This window comes from Ranitomeya imitator, chromosome 1 (assembly GCF_032444005.1).
Source record: "Ranitomeya imitator isolate aRanImi1 chromosome 1, aRanImi1.pri, whole genome shotgun sequence".
NCBI classification, from domain to species: Eukaryota; Metazoa; Chordata; class Amphibia; order Anura; family Dendrobatidae; genus Ranitomeya; species Ranitomeya imitator.
In genome coordinates, this window is record NC_091282.1 from 326,660,364 (window position 1) to 326,677,072 (window position 16,709).

General features: G+C 41.3%; 1 protein-coding gene across 4 annotated transcripts in view; it reads left to right on the forward strand.

The window, feature by feature from the left end:
- HPS4 (HPS4 biogenesis of lysosomal organelles complex 3 subunit 2) overlaps nt 1-13,822 on the forward strand; it is an 82,843-nt gene extending 69,021 nt beyond the window's left edge. For 3 of the 4 annotated variants that reach the window (XM_069758977.1, XM_069758967.1, XM_069758960.1), the window contains 4 exons: nt 10,629-11,541; nt 11,929-12,061; nt 12,805-12,913; nt 13,483-13,822. In XM_069758977.1, coding sequence (XP_069615078.1) covers nt 10,629-11,541; nt 11,929-12,061; nt 12,805-12,913; nt 13,483-13,654 — 1,327 coding nt within the window. In that variant the 3' untranslated portion in view covers nt 13,655-13,822. The remainder of the gene's footprint in view (nt 1-10,628; nt 11,542-11,928; nt 12,062-12,804; nt 12,914-13,482) is intronic. The other variant, XM_069758986.1, reaches the window with a different exon arrangement.
- The last annotated feature ends 2,887 nt before the right edge of the window (nt 13,823-16,709 follow it).

The window sequence follows — 16,709 nt, forward strand, 5'->3', positions numbered from 1 at the left end:
GTCTCAACCCTCCCCCAACAGATAATATTAGGACTTGAGGACTTGGGCATGCTCAATTTCAACATGGTCAGTCTTCAGTTGTTTGCAAGATGAGCAACTTCCAAAGGTGACTGCCAGCAGATGATTTTCTTAATATGAGGTCTGTGTTGTAAATGAGGCGTAAAGTGCCACATAGCTGCATAATTGGTGTTATGGAGAAATATTCGGTGAATGTATAGAGGGGGCTCAGTAGTTGAGATCTCTCCATTTAGGGCAGGTGCTGGTTGTGTTTTACAGCAGGCACTTGCCTCTAACAGAAGCAATAGGAGCAAGCTCAGATTGCTAGTGTTTACCTGCTTAAAAGGGTTGTCCGCTAATACGACAACCCCTTCTCACCCTGTTTTCCCCCTTTAGAATCAAATCACCTATACTCACCTCCTGTGCTGGCGCCACTCCAGCGGTGTCGGCACTCGCGTTCCCGGGGCTCACATGAGGTTGTGATTCAGCGCAAGGCTCAAGTGACATAAGAACCTCACGTGAGCCCCGGGAACATGGAGGTGAGTATAGGTGTTTTTATTTATTTAGATTGAGAAGGAGTTAGGTGTTGTTGTTGTAGTAGTGGACAAACCCCTTTAACCCATTAGGTATATGCTGTGTGCAGAAAAATATAGAAACGGCAGATTTGCTGTTTTACGGTCCCCTCGTCTTCCCTCAAAATTGCAACAAAAAGAGAAAAGCACATGATATATAAATATTCAATAAAAATATCAGTTCTCCATTCAAAATTCAAGCCCTCAGATCCATGTTATCACCCAGTGAATGGTGGGACTTCATTTTTGTTATTTTTTTGTTTTTTCACCATCCCACCCCACCCGGAACTTTTTTCCCCAGTACATGTGTATGCTAAAGTGAATGGTGTAATTTACAAATACAATTTGTCCACAACCTCCCCCCTCCCTCGTACCTCCTCAAACTCACCCCTCCTAATACTATACTGATGAAAAAAATAAAACAATGTTCTGGCTCTTTGGAAAAAAAAATGAAAGCACAGCAGTAATGAATATTTGTTCAATCATGAAGAGGTTGAAACTACAGGACCAACTAACAGGGTAGGAGCTCCACTCGGCATTGGTTTCTCACAACCGGCACTTTTGGCTTCATGCATAAAAAGTGTTCCAATGTCAGTGTTTCATATAGAACCTAACCATATTTCAGTTGGTTTATTGCCAACACCAGCATTGACAAAAATTGTACTGTGTGGGGACATTTGTTTGTATTTTTATAAGGTATGAAGAATGCTGTGCCATTGTCAGACACTGATTCTATAACAGTGGCTTGCTAAAATATTCACCTTTTTCACCTTTTTACCTCTTTTGTTAAATTACAACCTGCCTTTAAATAGTCTGTTAGCGAAGGGAGAAAAATATAGGGATACATTAAATTTATAGGATCAAATAACTAAAAATTGGTATGTGCATATGTATTCACCCCTTTTTCTTTGAAGCCCCTAAAAATTTCTGGTGCAAGCAATTCCCTTCAATTGTCACATCCTTAGTGAAAGGAAGTCCATCTGTGTGCAATCTAAGTGTCACATGGGCTGTCAGTATATACACTTTACCTTTTCTGAAAGGCCACAGAGGCAGCGACACCACTAATAAAGAAGCACCACTAACCAAACAACACCATGAAGACCAAGGAGATCTCCAAACAAGTCAGGGACAAAACTGTTTAGAAGTACAAGTCAGGGTTAGGTTACAAAAGGTTCTTTTTCACTTTGCCAAAAGGCATGTGGGAGACTCCCCAAATGTATAGAAAAAAGGTGCTTCGGTCAAATGAGACCAAGATTGAACTTTTTTGGCCACCAAGGTATACTCTGTGTCTGGTGCCAAACCAACACAGCTCAGCACCCCAAGTATACCATCTCCACAGTGAAACATGGTGGCAGCATCATGCTGTGGAATGTTTTTTATATTTTTTTTGGCAGCAGGAACAGGGAAAATGGTCTGAGTCGAGGGGAAGATGGATGATGCGAAATACAGGGATATTCTTGAGCAAAACTGTTTGTCTGTCAGTGATTTGAGGCTGGGACGGAGGTTCACCTTCCAAGAAGACAATGACCCAAAGTGTACTGCTAAAGCAACACTCGAGTGGTTTAAGGGGAACCGTATAAATATTTTGGAGTGGCCTAATCAAATTCCAGACCTTAATCCAATTTAGAATCTGTGGTCGAAGATTGCTGTTCACCGGAGGAAACCATCTAACTTCAATGAGCTGGCTGAAGCAGTTTTGCCTTGAGGAATGGGTAGAAATCCCAGTGCCAAAATGTGAAAAGCTCAGAGACTTATCCAAAGCGATTTTTAGCTGTAATTGCCACAAAAGGAGGCTCTACAAAGTACCGACTTTAGGGCGGTGAATAGTTATGCACACTGAAGTTTTCAGTTATTTTGTCTTGTTTGTGGTTTGCTTCACACTGAAAAGAAACCAAATGTTCACAGTTGTAGACATGTTCTTTACATGAACTGAAGCAAACCCTCAAAACAACAGTGAAATTTTTTTTTTTTGTAGCAGAGCGCCGGAGAGGACAGACACCGGAATGTAAGTATGTAGTGTTTGTTTTTTTACGTTTACGCTGGTAACCAGGGTAAACATCCGGTTACTAAGCGCGGCCCTGCGCTTAGTAACCCGATGTTTACCCTGGTTACCAGTGAAGACATCGCTGAATCGGCGTCACACACTGCGGGAGTCCAGCGACTAAATAAAGTTCTGGACTTTCTGCGCCGACCAACAATGGCACAGCAGGATCCAGATCGCTGCTGCGTGTCAAACACAACGATATCGCTAGCCAGGACGCTGCAACGTCACGGATCGCTAGCGATATCGTTTAGTGTGAAGGTACCTTTATCCTCCTTGAGATGGTTCCACTCCTTCATTGGAGTCCAGCTGTATTTACTTAAACTGATAGGACTTGATTTGGAAAGGCACACACCTGTCTATATAAGACCTCACAGCTCACAGTGCATGTCAGACCAAATGAGAATCATGAGGTCAAAGGAACTGGCCAAGGAGCTCAGAGACAGAATTGTGGAAGGGCACAGTTCTGGCTAAGGTTACAACAGAATTTCTGTAGTACGCAAGGTTCCTAAGAGCACAGTGGCCTCCATAATCCTTAAATGGAAGAAGTTTGGAACCACAAGAAGTCTTCCTAGACCTGGCCATCCAGCCAAACTGAGCAATCGTGGGAGAAGAGCCTTGGTGAGAGAGGTAAAGAAGAACTCCAAGATCACTGCGGCTGAGCTCCAGGGATGCAGTAGGGAGATGGGGGAAAGTTCCACAAAGTCAACTATCACTGCAGTCCTCCACCAATCCGGCCTTTATGACAGAGTGGCCCAACGGAAGCCTCTCCTCAGTGCAAGACATATGAAAGCCCGCATAGAGTTTGCCAAAAAACACATGAAAGACTCCCTGACTATGAGAAATAAGATTATCTGGTCTGATGAGACAAAGACCTTTTTGGTGATAATTCTAAGCGGTATGGGTGGAGAAAATCAAGCACTGCTCATCACCTGCCCAATACAATCCCAACAGTGAAACGTGATGGCAGCATCATGATATGGGGGTGTTTTTCAGCTGCAGGGACAGGACAACTGGTTGCCATTGAAGGAAACGTGAATGCGGCCAAGTACAGAGATATCCTGGATGAAAACCTCCTCCAGAGTGCTCTGGACCTCAGACTTGGCCAAAGGTTCACCTTCCAACAAGAAAATGACCCTAAGCACACAGCTAAAATAACAAAGGAGTGGCTGCAGAACAACTCTGTGACCATTCTTCACTGGCCCAGCCAGAGCCCTTACCTAAACCCAATTGAGCATTTCTGGAGAGACCTGAAAATGGCTGTCCACCAACGTTCACCATCCAACCTGACGGAACTGGAGAGGATCTGCAAGGAAGAATGGCAGAGGTTCCCCAAATCCCGGTGTGAAAAACTTGTTGCATCATTCCCAAGAAGACGCATGTCTGTACTTGCTCAAAGGGGTGCTTCTACTCAATACTGAGCAAAGGGTCTGAATACTTATGACCATGTGATATTTCAGTTTCTCTTTTGTAATACATTTGCAAAAATTACTACATTTCAGTTTTTTTTCAGTCAAGATGGGGTGCAGAGTGTACATTAATTAAGTAATTAATAAGAAAAAAAAATGAACTTTTTTGAATTTGCCAAATGGCTGCAATGAAACAAAGTGAAAATTTAAAAGGGTATGAATACTTTCCGTACCCACTGAATATACAGCTGGTATCACTGTAAACATACCGACCTGACGAACAAACTGGTCTTATAACGTTTACCGCTTGGTGAACGGCACAAAAAATAAAAATTAAAACCAGTAACTGAATTCCTGTTTTTTGCTCAATTTGTGTATGAAAAATATGAATAAAAAGCTATACAAAAATTTTATGTACACCAGTTGTACCAAAAAAATCTGCAACTTGTCCCACAAAAAATAAACCCTTGTACAGCTGTTTGCCAAAAAATAAAAAAGTTATATCTCTCGGAATATGGTGATTAAAAAAATATTTTTATAAAAAAGCATTGTTACTGTGTGATAGCAGCAAAACCTAAAAGAAAAATCGCTGGTATCGCTGTAATCGCACCGACTCAAAGAATAAATCCGCCTCATCACTTATACTGCATGGTGAACCAAGCAAAAATAAAAATAAGAACTATTCTTGTACTGATGCCTATTTGTTCATGCTACCTTCCAAAAAGCGGAATAAGGCTTGGCTCACATACTGTATATCCTGCTCTCCACTGAGGGCATCCATCTGGGTTTCCATGTAAATTCCCGAAAGATGCAAATCAGACGAAACCCCAGACAGAACCACTCTCACTTATGAGACAGATGGAGACACTTTGGACTGGTCTCTATTCCGGTGGTGTCCCATCATTTTAGGCGTCTTTTTAGTGCACAAGTGTGGGCGACCACAGATCTGTGCACGCCTTAAAAGTTGGATACCACTGGAGCAGACGCCAAACGAAGTACGAAGTGTCTCCATCTGCCTCGTGGTGGGTGGTTCCCTCGGGGGTTTCATCTGAATTGCATTTTTGTGGGATTTACATGGAAGCCCCAACTTAAGTGCTCAGCGTGGAACACAAGAATGTGATCCTAGCCTTATACTGGAAGCGGTCAAAAAATATTATGTACTCCAAAATGTTACCAATAAAACCCCTAATTTATCCCACCCAAAACCATCCCACACACTGGTCCGTCACTGGAACTATAGGGGTTCCCACGTTACTGGTAGATCAAATATTCTGGGAAAGCAACATGGTTCTCGCCCCCTCAAATAAAATCCAGTGAATTATGCACTCCCAAATCTAAATGCCCCCCTCCTTCTGAGCCCCACTGTGCCTAAACCACAGTTAGAGGCCACATATTTGGCATTATTGTAATGGAGATAAGGCACAACAATTTACGGGTGTGTATCGCCAGAAGCACAACCTGGGTCCAATGTATGGGGGCACTGCAATATATAGGGGCTTTACTCTGTATGGAGGCACAATTTGTGGGTACTAGATTGGCAGATTTGCAATTCTCCAGAGAAAAAAACCTGGCATGGATGTTACAAAATAGTCACTGCAGCCATAGATTAATTCAATTCATTAAGAGGTGCAGTTTCTACAATGGGGTCACTTTTGGGGTTTTCTGCTTTTCTGGCACCTTCGGGTCTCTGAAAACATCGCCCGCAAACTATTCTAGCTAAATCTGTGCTTGAAAGGCCAAATAGCGCCCCTTCCTTCTCAGCCCTGACGTGTGGCCTAACAGTAATTTCTGACAACATATGAGGCAGCTCCGCGTTCGTGAGAAATTGGGCAATAAATTGTGGAATCTAGTTTCACCCTTGTATACCTGACAAATTTGCAGCAAATTACATTTTTACCACTTAAATGTCATATTTTCACGTCTCAATGTTATAAAATTCTGTGAGGCATTTATTTGTTCAAAATACTCACTACACCCCTAGATGAATTCCTAGAGGGGTCTAGTTTCCAAAACGGCATCACCTGTGGGGGGTTTCTGCTGTGTTCACATGTCAGGGGCTCTTCAAATGCAACAATCTATCCCAGGCAAATGAGGCTCTTTCCTTTCCTAGCCCTAAGTTTTTGACCACATATAGGGTATCGTCGTGTTCTGGAGAATTGCATTACAAATTCTGGGGTCAGTTTTCTCATATTATCCATTGTGAAAATTACAAATTTGGGGCTAAAACAACATTTTTCGTGAAAAAAATGAAAATTTTCAATATGACAACCAAATGTTACCAAATTCTGTGTAGTACCTGTGGGTTCAAAATGCTCACTATACCCCTGGATAAAATCATTGAGGGGTGTAGTTTCAAAAATGGAGTATCTTTTGGGGTTTCATTACTGTTTAGGCAGTGTTTGGTGACTCTCCAAACACGACATGACACTCACAGACCATTACATCAAAGTCTGCATTCCAAAACGTCACTCTTTCCTTTCCGAGCTCTGCCGTGTGCTCAAACAGTAATTTTCCTCCACATATGGTGTATCTGCGTACTCAGGAGAAATTGCACAACAAATTTTGGGGTCCATTTTTTCCTGTTCCTTGTGAAAATAAAAAAATGGGACTAAAGGTACATTTTTGTGGGTAATATGTGATTTTTTTTTTTCCATAGCTCTATGTTATAAACTTCTGTGAATCACCTGGGGGTTCAAGTTGCTCACCACATCTCTAGATATATTTCTTGAGGGTATATACCCAAAATACTAGACCAAACAATGTCCAGGGTGTACCTCCAGAAATAGCATATATCCCAATAAAAGGGGAAGTAACAAACCAAGCAAATAAAATATAGAAAATTTTAATTCAATATAATTAAAAGACAAGAATACAATTCATATGTAAATGTATACAAAACAAGGGGAAACACGGCAGAATGGACCCAATGCAATCCATGAAGTAAAATAAATATACTGGGATAAATCCCTAAGTACATAGACACCAGCAGGCTCTGTATTACAAAACATGAATGACCACAAATACAATATAACAATAGTTCATATATAAGTCCTATCATATAGTGTGTGTAGTCACCAAAAAACACATATATATGTGGGCAGTAGATAGAGAAAATTGTGTCCTGGTAAAGACTACTATAGTATAATGGATAAAGAATTATATGGTAAATCCAAGAACAGTACCAGTGTACAGGAAAGGTTATATAGAACAATATTGATGATCAAGTATCCACATAGGACCAGGATAAAGTGTCAGTGTCCTAGTGAAGACCACTATAATGGACAGGGGGTTATATGGTATATCTAAGAATGGTACTAGTGTACAAGAGAAGTTATATAGAACAATATCAATGATCCGGTATCCACATAGGATCAGGATAAAGTGTCAGTGCATAGTGCAAATAACGCATATAAGTCCATATAGGAGCCATACTGAGACATTCATGAATAAGGTGTCAGCGCTGCATGCATACCTGCTGGGGGGAGGATTGCCGTGGGACAGGATAACCCCGACGCGCGTTTCGCAGCGTGGCTTCTTCCACCTGGACCACATAGGACCAGGATAAAGTGTCAGTGTCCTAGTGAAGACCACTATAATGGACAGGGGGTTATATGGTATATCTAAGAATGGTACTAGTGTACAAGAGAAGTTATATAGAACAATATCAATGATCCGGTATCCACATAGGATCAGGATAAAGTGTCAGTGCATAGTGCAAATAACGCATATAAGTCCATATAGGAGCCATACTGAGACATTCATGAATAAGGTGTCAGCGCTGCATGCATACCTGCTGGGGGGAGGATTGCCGTGGGACAGGATAACCCCGACGCGCGTTTCGCAGCGTGGCTTCTTCCACCTGGACCACATAGGACCAGGATAAAGTGTCAGTGTCCTAGTGAAGACCACTATAATGGACAGGGGGTTATATGGTATATCTAAGAATGGTACTAGTGTACAAGAGAAGTTATATAGAACAATATCAATGATCCGGTATCCACATAGGATCAGGATAAAGTGTCAGTGCATAGTGCAAATAACGCATATAAGTCCATATAGGAGCCATACTGAGACATTCATGAATAAGGTGTCAGCGCTGCATGCATACCTGCTGGGGGGAGGATTGCCGTGGGACAGGATAACCCCGACGCGCGTTTCGCAGCGTGGCTTCTTCCACCTGGACCACATAGGACCAGGATAAAGTGTCAGTGTCCTAGTGAAGACCACTATAATGGACAGGGGGTTATATGGTATATCTAAGAATGGTACTAGTGTACAAGAGAAGTTATATAGAACAATATCAATGATCCGGTATCCACATAGGATCAGGATAAAGTGTCAGTGCATAGTGCAAATAACGCATATAAGTCCATATAGGAGCCATACTGAGACATTCATGAATAAGGTGTCAGCGCTGCATGCATACCTGCTGGGGGGAGGATTGCCGTGGGACAGGATAACCCCGACGCGCGTTTCGCAGCGTGGCTTCTTCCACCTGGACCACATAGGACCAGGATAAAGTGTCAGTGTCCTAGTGAAGACCACTATAATGGACAGGGGGTTATATGGTATATCTAAGAATGGTACTAGTGTACAAGAGAAGTTATATAGAACAATATCAATGATCCGGTATCCACATAGGATCAGGATAAAGTGTCAGTGCATAGTGCAAATAACGCATATAAGTCCATATAGGAGCCATACTGAGACATTCATGAATAAGGTGTCAGCGCTGCATGCATACCTGCTGGGGGGAGGATTGCCGTGGGACAGGATAACCCCGACGCGCGTTTCGCAGCGTGGCTTCTTCCACCTGGAAGAAGCCACGCTGCGAAACGCGAGTCGGGGTTATCCTGTCCCACGGCAATCCTCCCCCCAGCAGGTATGCATGCAGCGCTGACACCTTATTCATGAATGTCTCAGTATGGCTCCTATATGGACTTATATGCGTTATTTGCACTATGCACTGACACTTTATCCTGATCCTATGTGGATACCGGATCATTGATATTGTTCTATATAACTTCTCTTGTACACTAGTACCATTCTTAGATATACCATATAACCCCCTGTCCATTATAGTGGTCTTCACTAGGACACTGACACTTTATCCTGGTCCTATGTGGATACTTGATCATCAATATTGTTCTATATAACCTTTCCTGTACACTGGTACTGTTCTTGGATTTACCATATAATTCTTTATCCATTATACTATAGTAGTCTTTACCAGGACACAATTTTCTCTATCTACTGCCCACATATATATGTGGTTTTTGGTGACTACACACACTATATGATAGGACTTACATATGAACTATTGTTATATTGTATTTGTGGTCATTTATGTTTTGTAATACAGAGCCTGCTGGTGTCTATGTACTTAGGGATTTATCCCCGTATATTTATTTTACTTCATGGATTGCATTGGGTCCATTCTGCCGTGTTTCCCCTTGTTTTGTATACATTTACATATGAATTGTATTCTTGTCTTTTAATTATATTGAATTAAAATTTTCTATATTTTATTTGCTTGGTTTGTTACTTCCCCTTTTATTGGGATATATTTCTTGAGGGGTCTAGTTTCCAAAATGGGGTCACTTTTGGGGGATTTCAACTGTTTTGGCACATCAGGGGCTCTTCCAACGCGACATGGCGTCCACTCTCGATTCCAGCCATTTTTGTGTTCAAAAAGTCAAATCATGCTTCTTCCCTTCCGAGATCTGCTTTGCACCCAAACAGTGGATTTTCATGACCTATGGGGTATCGGCATACTCAGGAGAAATTGCACAACAAATTTAAGGGTCCATTTTCTCCAGTTACCCTTGTGAAAATAAAAATTTTGGAGCTATATCAAATTTTGGTGAAAAAAAGCTAATTTTTTTTTTTTTTATTCTTCCACGTTGCTTTAGTTCATATGAAACACCTGAAGGGTGGTTTTGAGCACCTTGAGGAGTGCAGTTTTTAGAATGGTGTCACTTTTGGGTATTTTCTGTCATATAGGCCCCACAAAGTCACTTCAGATGTGATGTGGTCCCTAAAAAAAGGTTTTGTAAATGTTATTAGAAAAATTAGAAATTGCTTATCAACTTTTAACCCTTCTAACTGCCTAACAAAAAAAATATGTTTAAAAATTATGCAGATGTAAAGTAGACGTGAATATTTTCTTTATGAACTATTTTGTGTAATATAACTTTCTGATTTAAGGGCATAAGATTTAAAAGTTTGAAACGCAAGTCATATCGAACAAATTTTACCACTATAAGGAAGTACAATATGTCACGAGAAAAACGTCTCGGAATCACTGAGATCCGTTGAAGCGTTCCAGAGTTTTTATTACATAAAGTGACACTGGTCAGATTTAAAAAATTTGGCCTGATCATTAAGGTCAATATTGGCTCAGTCAATTAGGGGTTAAGACCTTCTAAAGACGAATTGTTTTTATTTTGTCCTTATACGTAAGACCATAGAATTCAAAGTGAGTGTACTTAGTTTTTTCATTTCTGTAGATGTCACTTATAGACATATAGAAACCTTATTACATTTGTATTTCTATTTTATTCTTACATTACATATACCCTATATATTATATTGCATTTTTGTATCTAGAATACCAAGTTCCTCAAGAAGAAGTTCAAGTATTTCCCACAGTCTCAGCGAGGAAGCCCAGGTTAACCAGTCCCGTATCTCAGAAGGGGAGTCTTTAGATAAAGAGAAAAGAAAGGTGGTACTCGCCTCATTACCAAAGGTGGATACTTCACATCTGTCAACAGAAGGTCTCAGAGCTAAAAATGACTGCACTACTTCAGACTCCATGTTTCTGGGACCCATTTCACACATTCCCATACAAAGCTCATCTCCATTTAAACCTTCAAATATGCTTAGTGCCAGTGGTGACAATGAAAAGATAAAAACCAAAGAGAGCAGCAGCTCAGAAGATGTATTCATTGACACCAATTCTAAGGACTCAAATCCAATTACTTCTGAAGACCAAATAAAGCTTCTCATGTCCCATGAAGATCATGAAAGTAACAATGATCGTTTGTCGACAGGGAGTTTTGCTACTTGTTTTTCTTCAAGTGAGTTAGAGAAAAGCAGTCCCGACCAATCAGTTTCCTCCACGATGGAGGACAGCCAGTTCACTGTGGACAATTCCATTGCAGAAAACAAAGATGAATCACTAGCCACAGAAGAGCATTCTGAAGACCACCATGGAGTTATGACTACTGAAGACAGCCTTGACTTGTTGGACATTACTGATGGTGACACACAAGATGATGTGAGAGATGCTGAAACAACCACTGTGATTACACAGTCATATGAGAGCACAGATACTGAAAGCAGCCAGTGCTCTAAATCTTGTAACATCACAGACTGGACATTGACACTGAGCTCAAATCCACCAAGCTGTAGCTCAAAACTGGTTCAGATGGTCTTGTATGTCCATAACGTGAAAGGCTTGGTGCTATCTCTTATTGCAGAAAGTGATTTCAGATACATTAAGGAGAATATTCAAGATGTGGTGAGTATGAAGTATCGTTAGCATTATTGGTGAGCGTTGTGTAGATAAGTTTGTACATATATTATCAGAAGTTTTCCTGCTGCCAGAATACAGATGCAGTTGCAATGTAGAATATGTGGTGGTAACGCAAACTGCAAAATACCCTGCACAAATTGCTGACGTTTCCTTAAGGATCTCTTCAGCAACCAAACTGGTTAACCAAAAATTACAAGGATCTGTGTTGCCATATCAAAGAACTTTCCCCCCGTTACTGAATAATGACTTGTGCTACTACACAGTATAGATGTAATGCTGGTGGATTTGACCAAGTTGGTAAGTTACAGTTTTCCCAGCTGTAGCTTAGTGAACTGACTTATTCTAACGTTTCCATTTTATCTCTTCCTTTAGTACGACAGCACATTGGCTTCTCTCAATGGCTTAGAAGTTCATTTGAAGGAGACTTTACCCATTGACAATAATAATGTATCAAAGAGCACATACAGCTTTACCCACTATGATTCTATCCAGAACACTCTTACTGGTACGTGAAGATGTGTTTGGTCTACAGTCACACTGAGTTTTTAGAAGAGTTCAAAAAATGTGGTTTACAAGCTGAAACCCCTTTATGAAACGCTACGGTTTTGACCTATATGCACACAGAGTTTTGAGATTTGGAGGAGGATTCAGAGAGGTTTCTGCTCCGTTTTTGCTTCAAAAACTCTGTGTGCACATAGCCTTGTGAGGAGATGAAGGTTTATTTCCTGAAGCATTTTTAGCTGCCTTTTGATTGGAGAAGGCCTAGTTTGGAGAGGTTTCATTCCGGATCTGCTTCTAAGAAGTGACATCTAATTTCCCAGCAGTATTTCAAAAAACATTTTAGGAAAAACAAAAGCTTAAAACTCTTCTTATGAACAGCAAAATAGATTTGCCATGGAATTTATTTTGAAATGTTTTCCAAGAGTTTTTGTAGACACTTTTTTCACCAGAAACGCTCTAAAATCTGCCTGAAAAAAAAAAAACTGTGAACATACCCCAATACTGTCAAATTCCTTAAGCAGTGATTGAAACATTTTTGCCTAGAGTGTGGGGATCACAGTAATTCTATGTTGTTTAAAAAAGAAAAAGTGACATTGCCGGCTAAACGATCCATTTTCTGAAGCATTTATTAGCAGCATATATAAGTAAGACAGCTGAAATATTCTTGGCATTCGCTAATTCTCCAGTTAACTATTCAGCTGTTTAGTTGTGGTGGGTAGAAGAGTTCTCATTTTGTCTTCTCTACAGCCAATCTGTCATCAGCTTCAAGCACAAGTGACCGCCAGTTCCTCCGAGCTGCCAACCTCATCCACTCCGACTTTAGCTTATACCCATCCTTACAGGAGGTGACTGTAAGGTAAGAATGCTGGGTTTGATTTGATGGACGTTAGTTGCTCTATGATTATTTTTACAAATGGTCTGGAAACCGCTTTATGAACTATTCAGTAATTTATTGTTTTTAGAAGATCTGTATCAATTTCTTAGGGCTTCCCCCTTGTTTAGTCATCTGCTTATCTTCACAGTGCTCTGATACTAAAAATGGCTGCTTATGGAGTAGATGTGACCAGACATCGGTAGCCCCTGTAAAAAAAACTGAACAATGTTTTTGAATCGCAATTTGAAGATTGCTGTGTCTAGTCACATGCCCCTTCATCAGGTGGATTTTTTCCAACCAGAGCTCCATGCAGTCTGTGAAGAAGGTTGTACTAAATGAGGGAACAATTCCTTTAAGTCCATCTCCAGTCCTTTAAACAGTCCAAGCACGGTCTAAAGCTGGCCATAAAAAGTTATGTATGTTAGAGCTGTCGAACATGACCATAATGCAATGCAGTTTGTTATAAAAAAAAAAAACCTATTATGAGAAAATTGTTGATGAATGCCACAAATTGCCAAGTAATATTATCTTCTTCTGAATGACTATTACAGAAACGCCTCTTCGTCGGTATATGGTTGCCAGAGTGCTGTACATGAAACCTACTTCCAGCAACTAGCCCCTCTATTTAGGAACTCCGGAGCCCCAGACCCACAGGACACTGCCTTCATGCTACATAGCAAAGCCAAGCAGAAGTTACTGAAACATGGGCTCAACTTGCTGTAACACCACGTGATTGCTATGATGGGACCTGCACAAAAATGCCTTCCTCAGTCAGAGCCTGAACGAAAGTGTGGATCATGGGCCAAACTCCTTATCAGACACTGCATATCTGAAATGTCCAAGCTGGTTTTCTATTTTCCACCATAAATTAAAGGATTATTAGTTGTGTCATTGAGCTTATTTGATTTGTAACTGAATATGATATTTTGATAGTGTCTCCCAGATCTCTCTGTAATCGGTGTGGCTAAAGGTGACCATACACATAGCTACTGGTCAATCAACCGCTATTCCTCCCACCAGCCATACACACATATGCTCGGCTGGTTACGCGAACGTTCCTTCAATATGTATGACAATCCCTAAGGGTATCTTCACGCAGGACATATTTGCATCAGATTTTCTGTGTTTCACAGTACCAGCGAGGAAAATTAGATTTTATGAAATCTGATCTTTGTAATGCAGAGAAAACACGAGACCTCAATTGACCAGCGCCGGAGATTGGACATCTGCAATCTGTCAATTTATGCTGCATATGTTCACAGCAGATTTATGGATTTCACTTTTAACAAAGCAAACACTACTGTATATTCACAGCATATATGCAGAGAGCTATCGGCAAAACTTAGTGGGTTAGATGCAGATTTTTTGGGTAAAGTATCTTTAAAAGTCCTAATCAAAATCCACAATGAATAGCCGCTGAAAAAAATTGACATGTTGCAGATCTCAAAATCAGTACCACAGGTCAGTTTACGTGTGGAAGTAAATTTCTGCAATATGTAGATGGATTTTTAACCACTTCCCATCATTACACTGACTATTCACATTGTAATTGAAAGTGCCACTTGCAATTAGTATTTTGAAAAGGCTTAACTCAATTCCAGAATCGTGATCCCAAGGCTTCATCTGTCTAAGGGCTCTTTCACACAGCCACATTTTTTGTTTGAGTGCTGTCCATAATTTTTTTTTTACAATACACGAACAGCACTCCCAATGTTATTCGATGGAGCAGTGCAGATGAGTGATTTTTTTTCACTAATCGAATCTGTATGTGAAAAAAAAAAAAAATCACATGCACTAATTTCTTCTGTAAATCAGATGATCCTCACCCATTCAAGTGTATGAGCACAGCCAGTCAATAAAAGGCTATTGACATTCATCGGTGTGAATTTTTACATCTTTGAGAAATGGATTGTTTTCATCATTGTGGCATCCATTTGGCATTCTTTTTTTTTTCTCAGCTGTTTTTTAAAACAAGCAGGCAAAATGTCTTTTTTCTTTTTATCCTTTGGCGCAATAGATCAGGTAAACACAGGTGAAACGCTGGAGTAAAAAGTATATTTTGTGTGTTTTATACAGATCCCCATCGACTTTAATGTCAAAGTCTTATCCACAAAACGGATGAGAAATAGGACATGATCTGAGTGTCATGGATCAGACATATGGATCCGTTTTTTTAAAACTGATGTGTTTATTGCCAAACCCTGACAAGCTGAAATAATGCAGTGCATTATTTAAGTACCGTATTTTAAAAAAATGTAAAAAAAAGTCCTATGTTTTTCCAATACAAAATTGTTTAATCTAATAAAAAAACATACACCCTAAAAAAGACAATTACTGTATTTATTATTGCTGTATCAGTAATGACATACATTTCCAGGTTATCCCTCCTGACAGCATTATGGAGGTCGTCCTTCTTATCCTTGCTGGGACAGCAAACAACGAGAGGTTAAGAGGACCCTCCCATCTCCACCCCTCAGTGTTTTACCTGTCCCGGCAAGGATAGGAACGACGAAAGAAGAGCTCCTGGTTGTACCTGGCAGACCCAGCAGGGATTGGGAGGCCTAGCCTCTCCCTTCCCGCTGTCGAGCGGACTGTGCCCGACACCCCCTAAAGGAGGGGTTCCCCAGCCAACCTGGTTGAGAGCTGCACCTGGGTTGCACCGCTTCCTCCCGCGGGGAGGGTGCTGGCATCTGCGTGCGGTACACTGAACACGCTACGGGTGCACTTTCGGTGGTGTCATATCTGTGGCTGGGCAGAGCACTTCCGAGTCGCCTCCAGCATGCATTCCAGGGTGGAACGCAGGAAGTATACCGGACAAGCAGGAACCTGACGGCACCTCGTCTGACAGGTGTATTGCATAAATACGCTATCAAATGTCTGTATGGCTGCCCTACTGTATGCTTCAGCATGGTTGAACTAGGCAAAGCTGAGGCTGCAGCTGAATAAGGCAAGGGGCACATGGGTAGGGGGCTAGTATAGAGATACCCACTGACAAACCCCTTACCCCACACAAAAACACTTGGCATATACTCTGTGTATTTTATGGGGGGAGTACCCACCTCTGCGGCACCTAAAAAGAACGGCAAGAAAGTGGGGAAATGTAGAACATGCGCTGTCTGCAACATTAAAGTACCGGATGCCTGGTAAAAACACCTATGCGAGTTTTGCTTCTCCAAAGTCATCAGGGAGGAGCAGTCATCTCTGTTTTCAGATATGAGGTCCATTATCAGGGAAGAGGTTCAGGCCTCTATCTCTGGGCTTCTCCCTATGCACGCTTCACAGCCAGAGTCCCAGGGTGGTCCCCGTGCCAAAAAGCCAAGGTGGGAGATGGAACTAAGCTTCGAGGAAGATGTACACTCCTGCAGGTCTGACCGGGAAGAAGATTGTGAAATGGTTACAGACCCTCCAGAGGAAGGAAATAGATACCTCTTCTCCTCTGAGGATACGGACGAACTCCTATGTGCAGTCAGGAGCACTATGCAGGTGGAGGAAACCCAGAAATCTCTATTTGGTTAAAAACATGGTCGAGTGATACACAATCTAAAAACAAGCTGTGTTCCATTCCCTTCTCGGGTGCCAGAGTATTTGGCCCGGTTCTAGATGATATTCTAGAGAATGTATCTGACAGAAAGATGGGGTTCCCAGAGGATAAGCCAAAAAAGTACCAGCCCTTTCGTAGACCCCAACCCTCCCAGAGGTCAGGCTACAAAGGGAAGGGAAAGTCGGTGAGGTGAAGCTATCCCAACGGCGGTAGTGGTAAGGGCTCTATCTTTGGTTC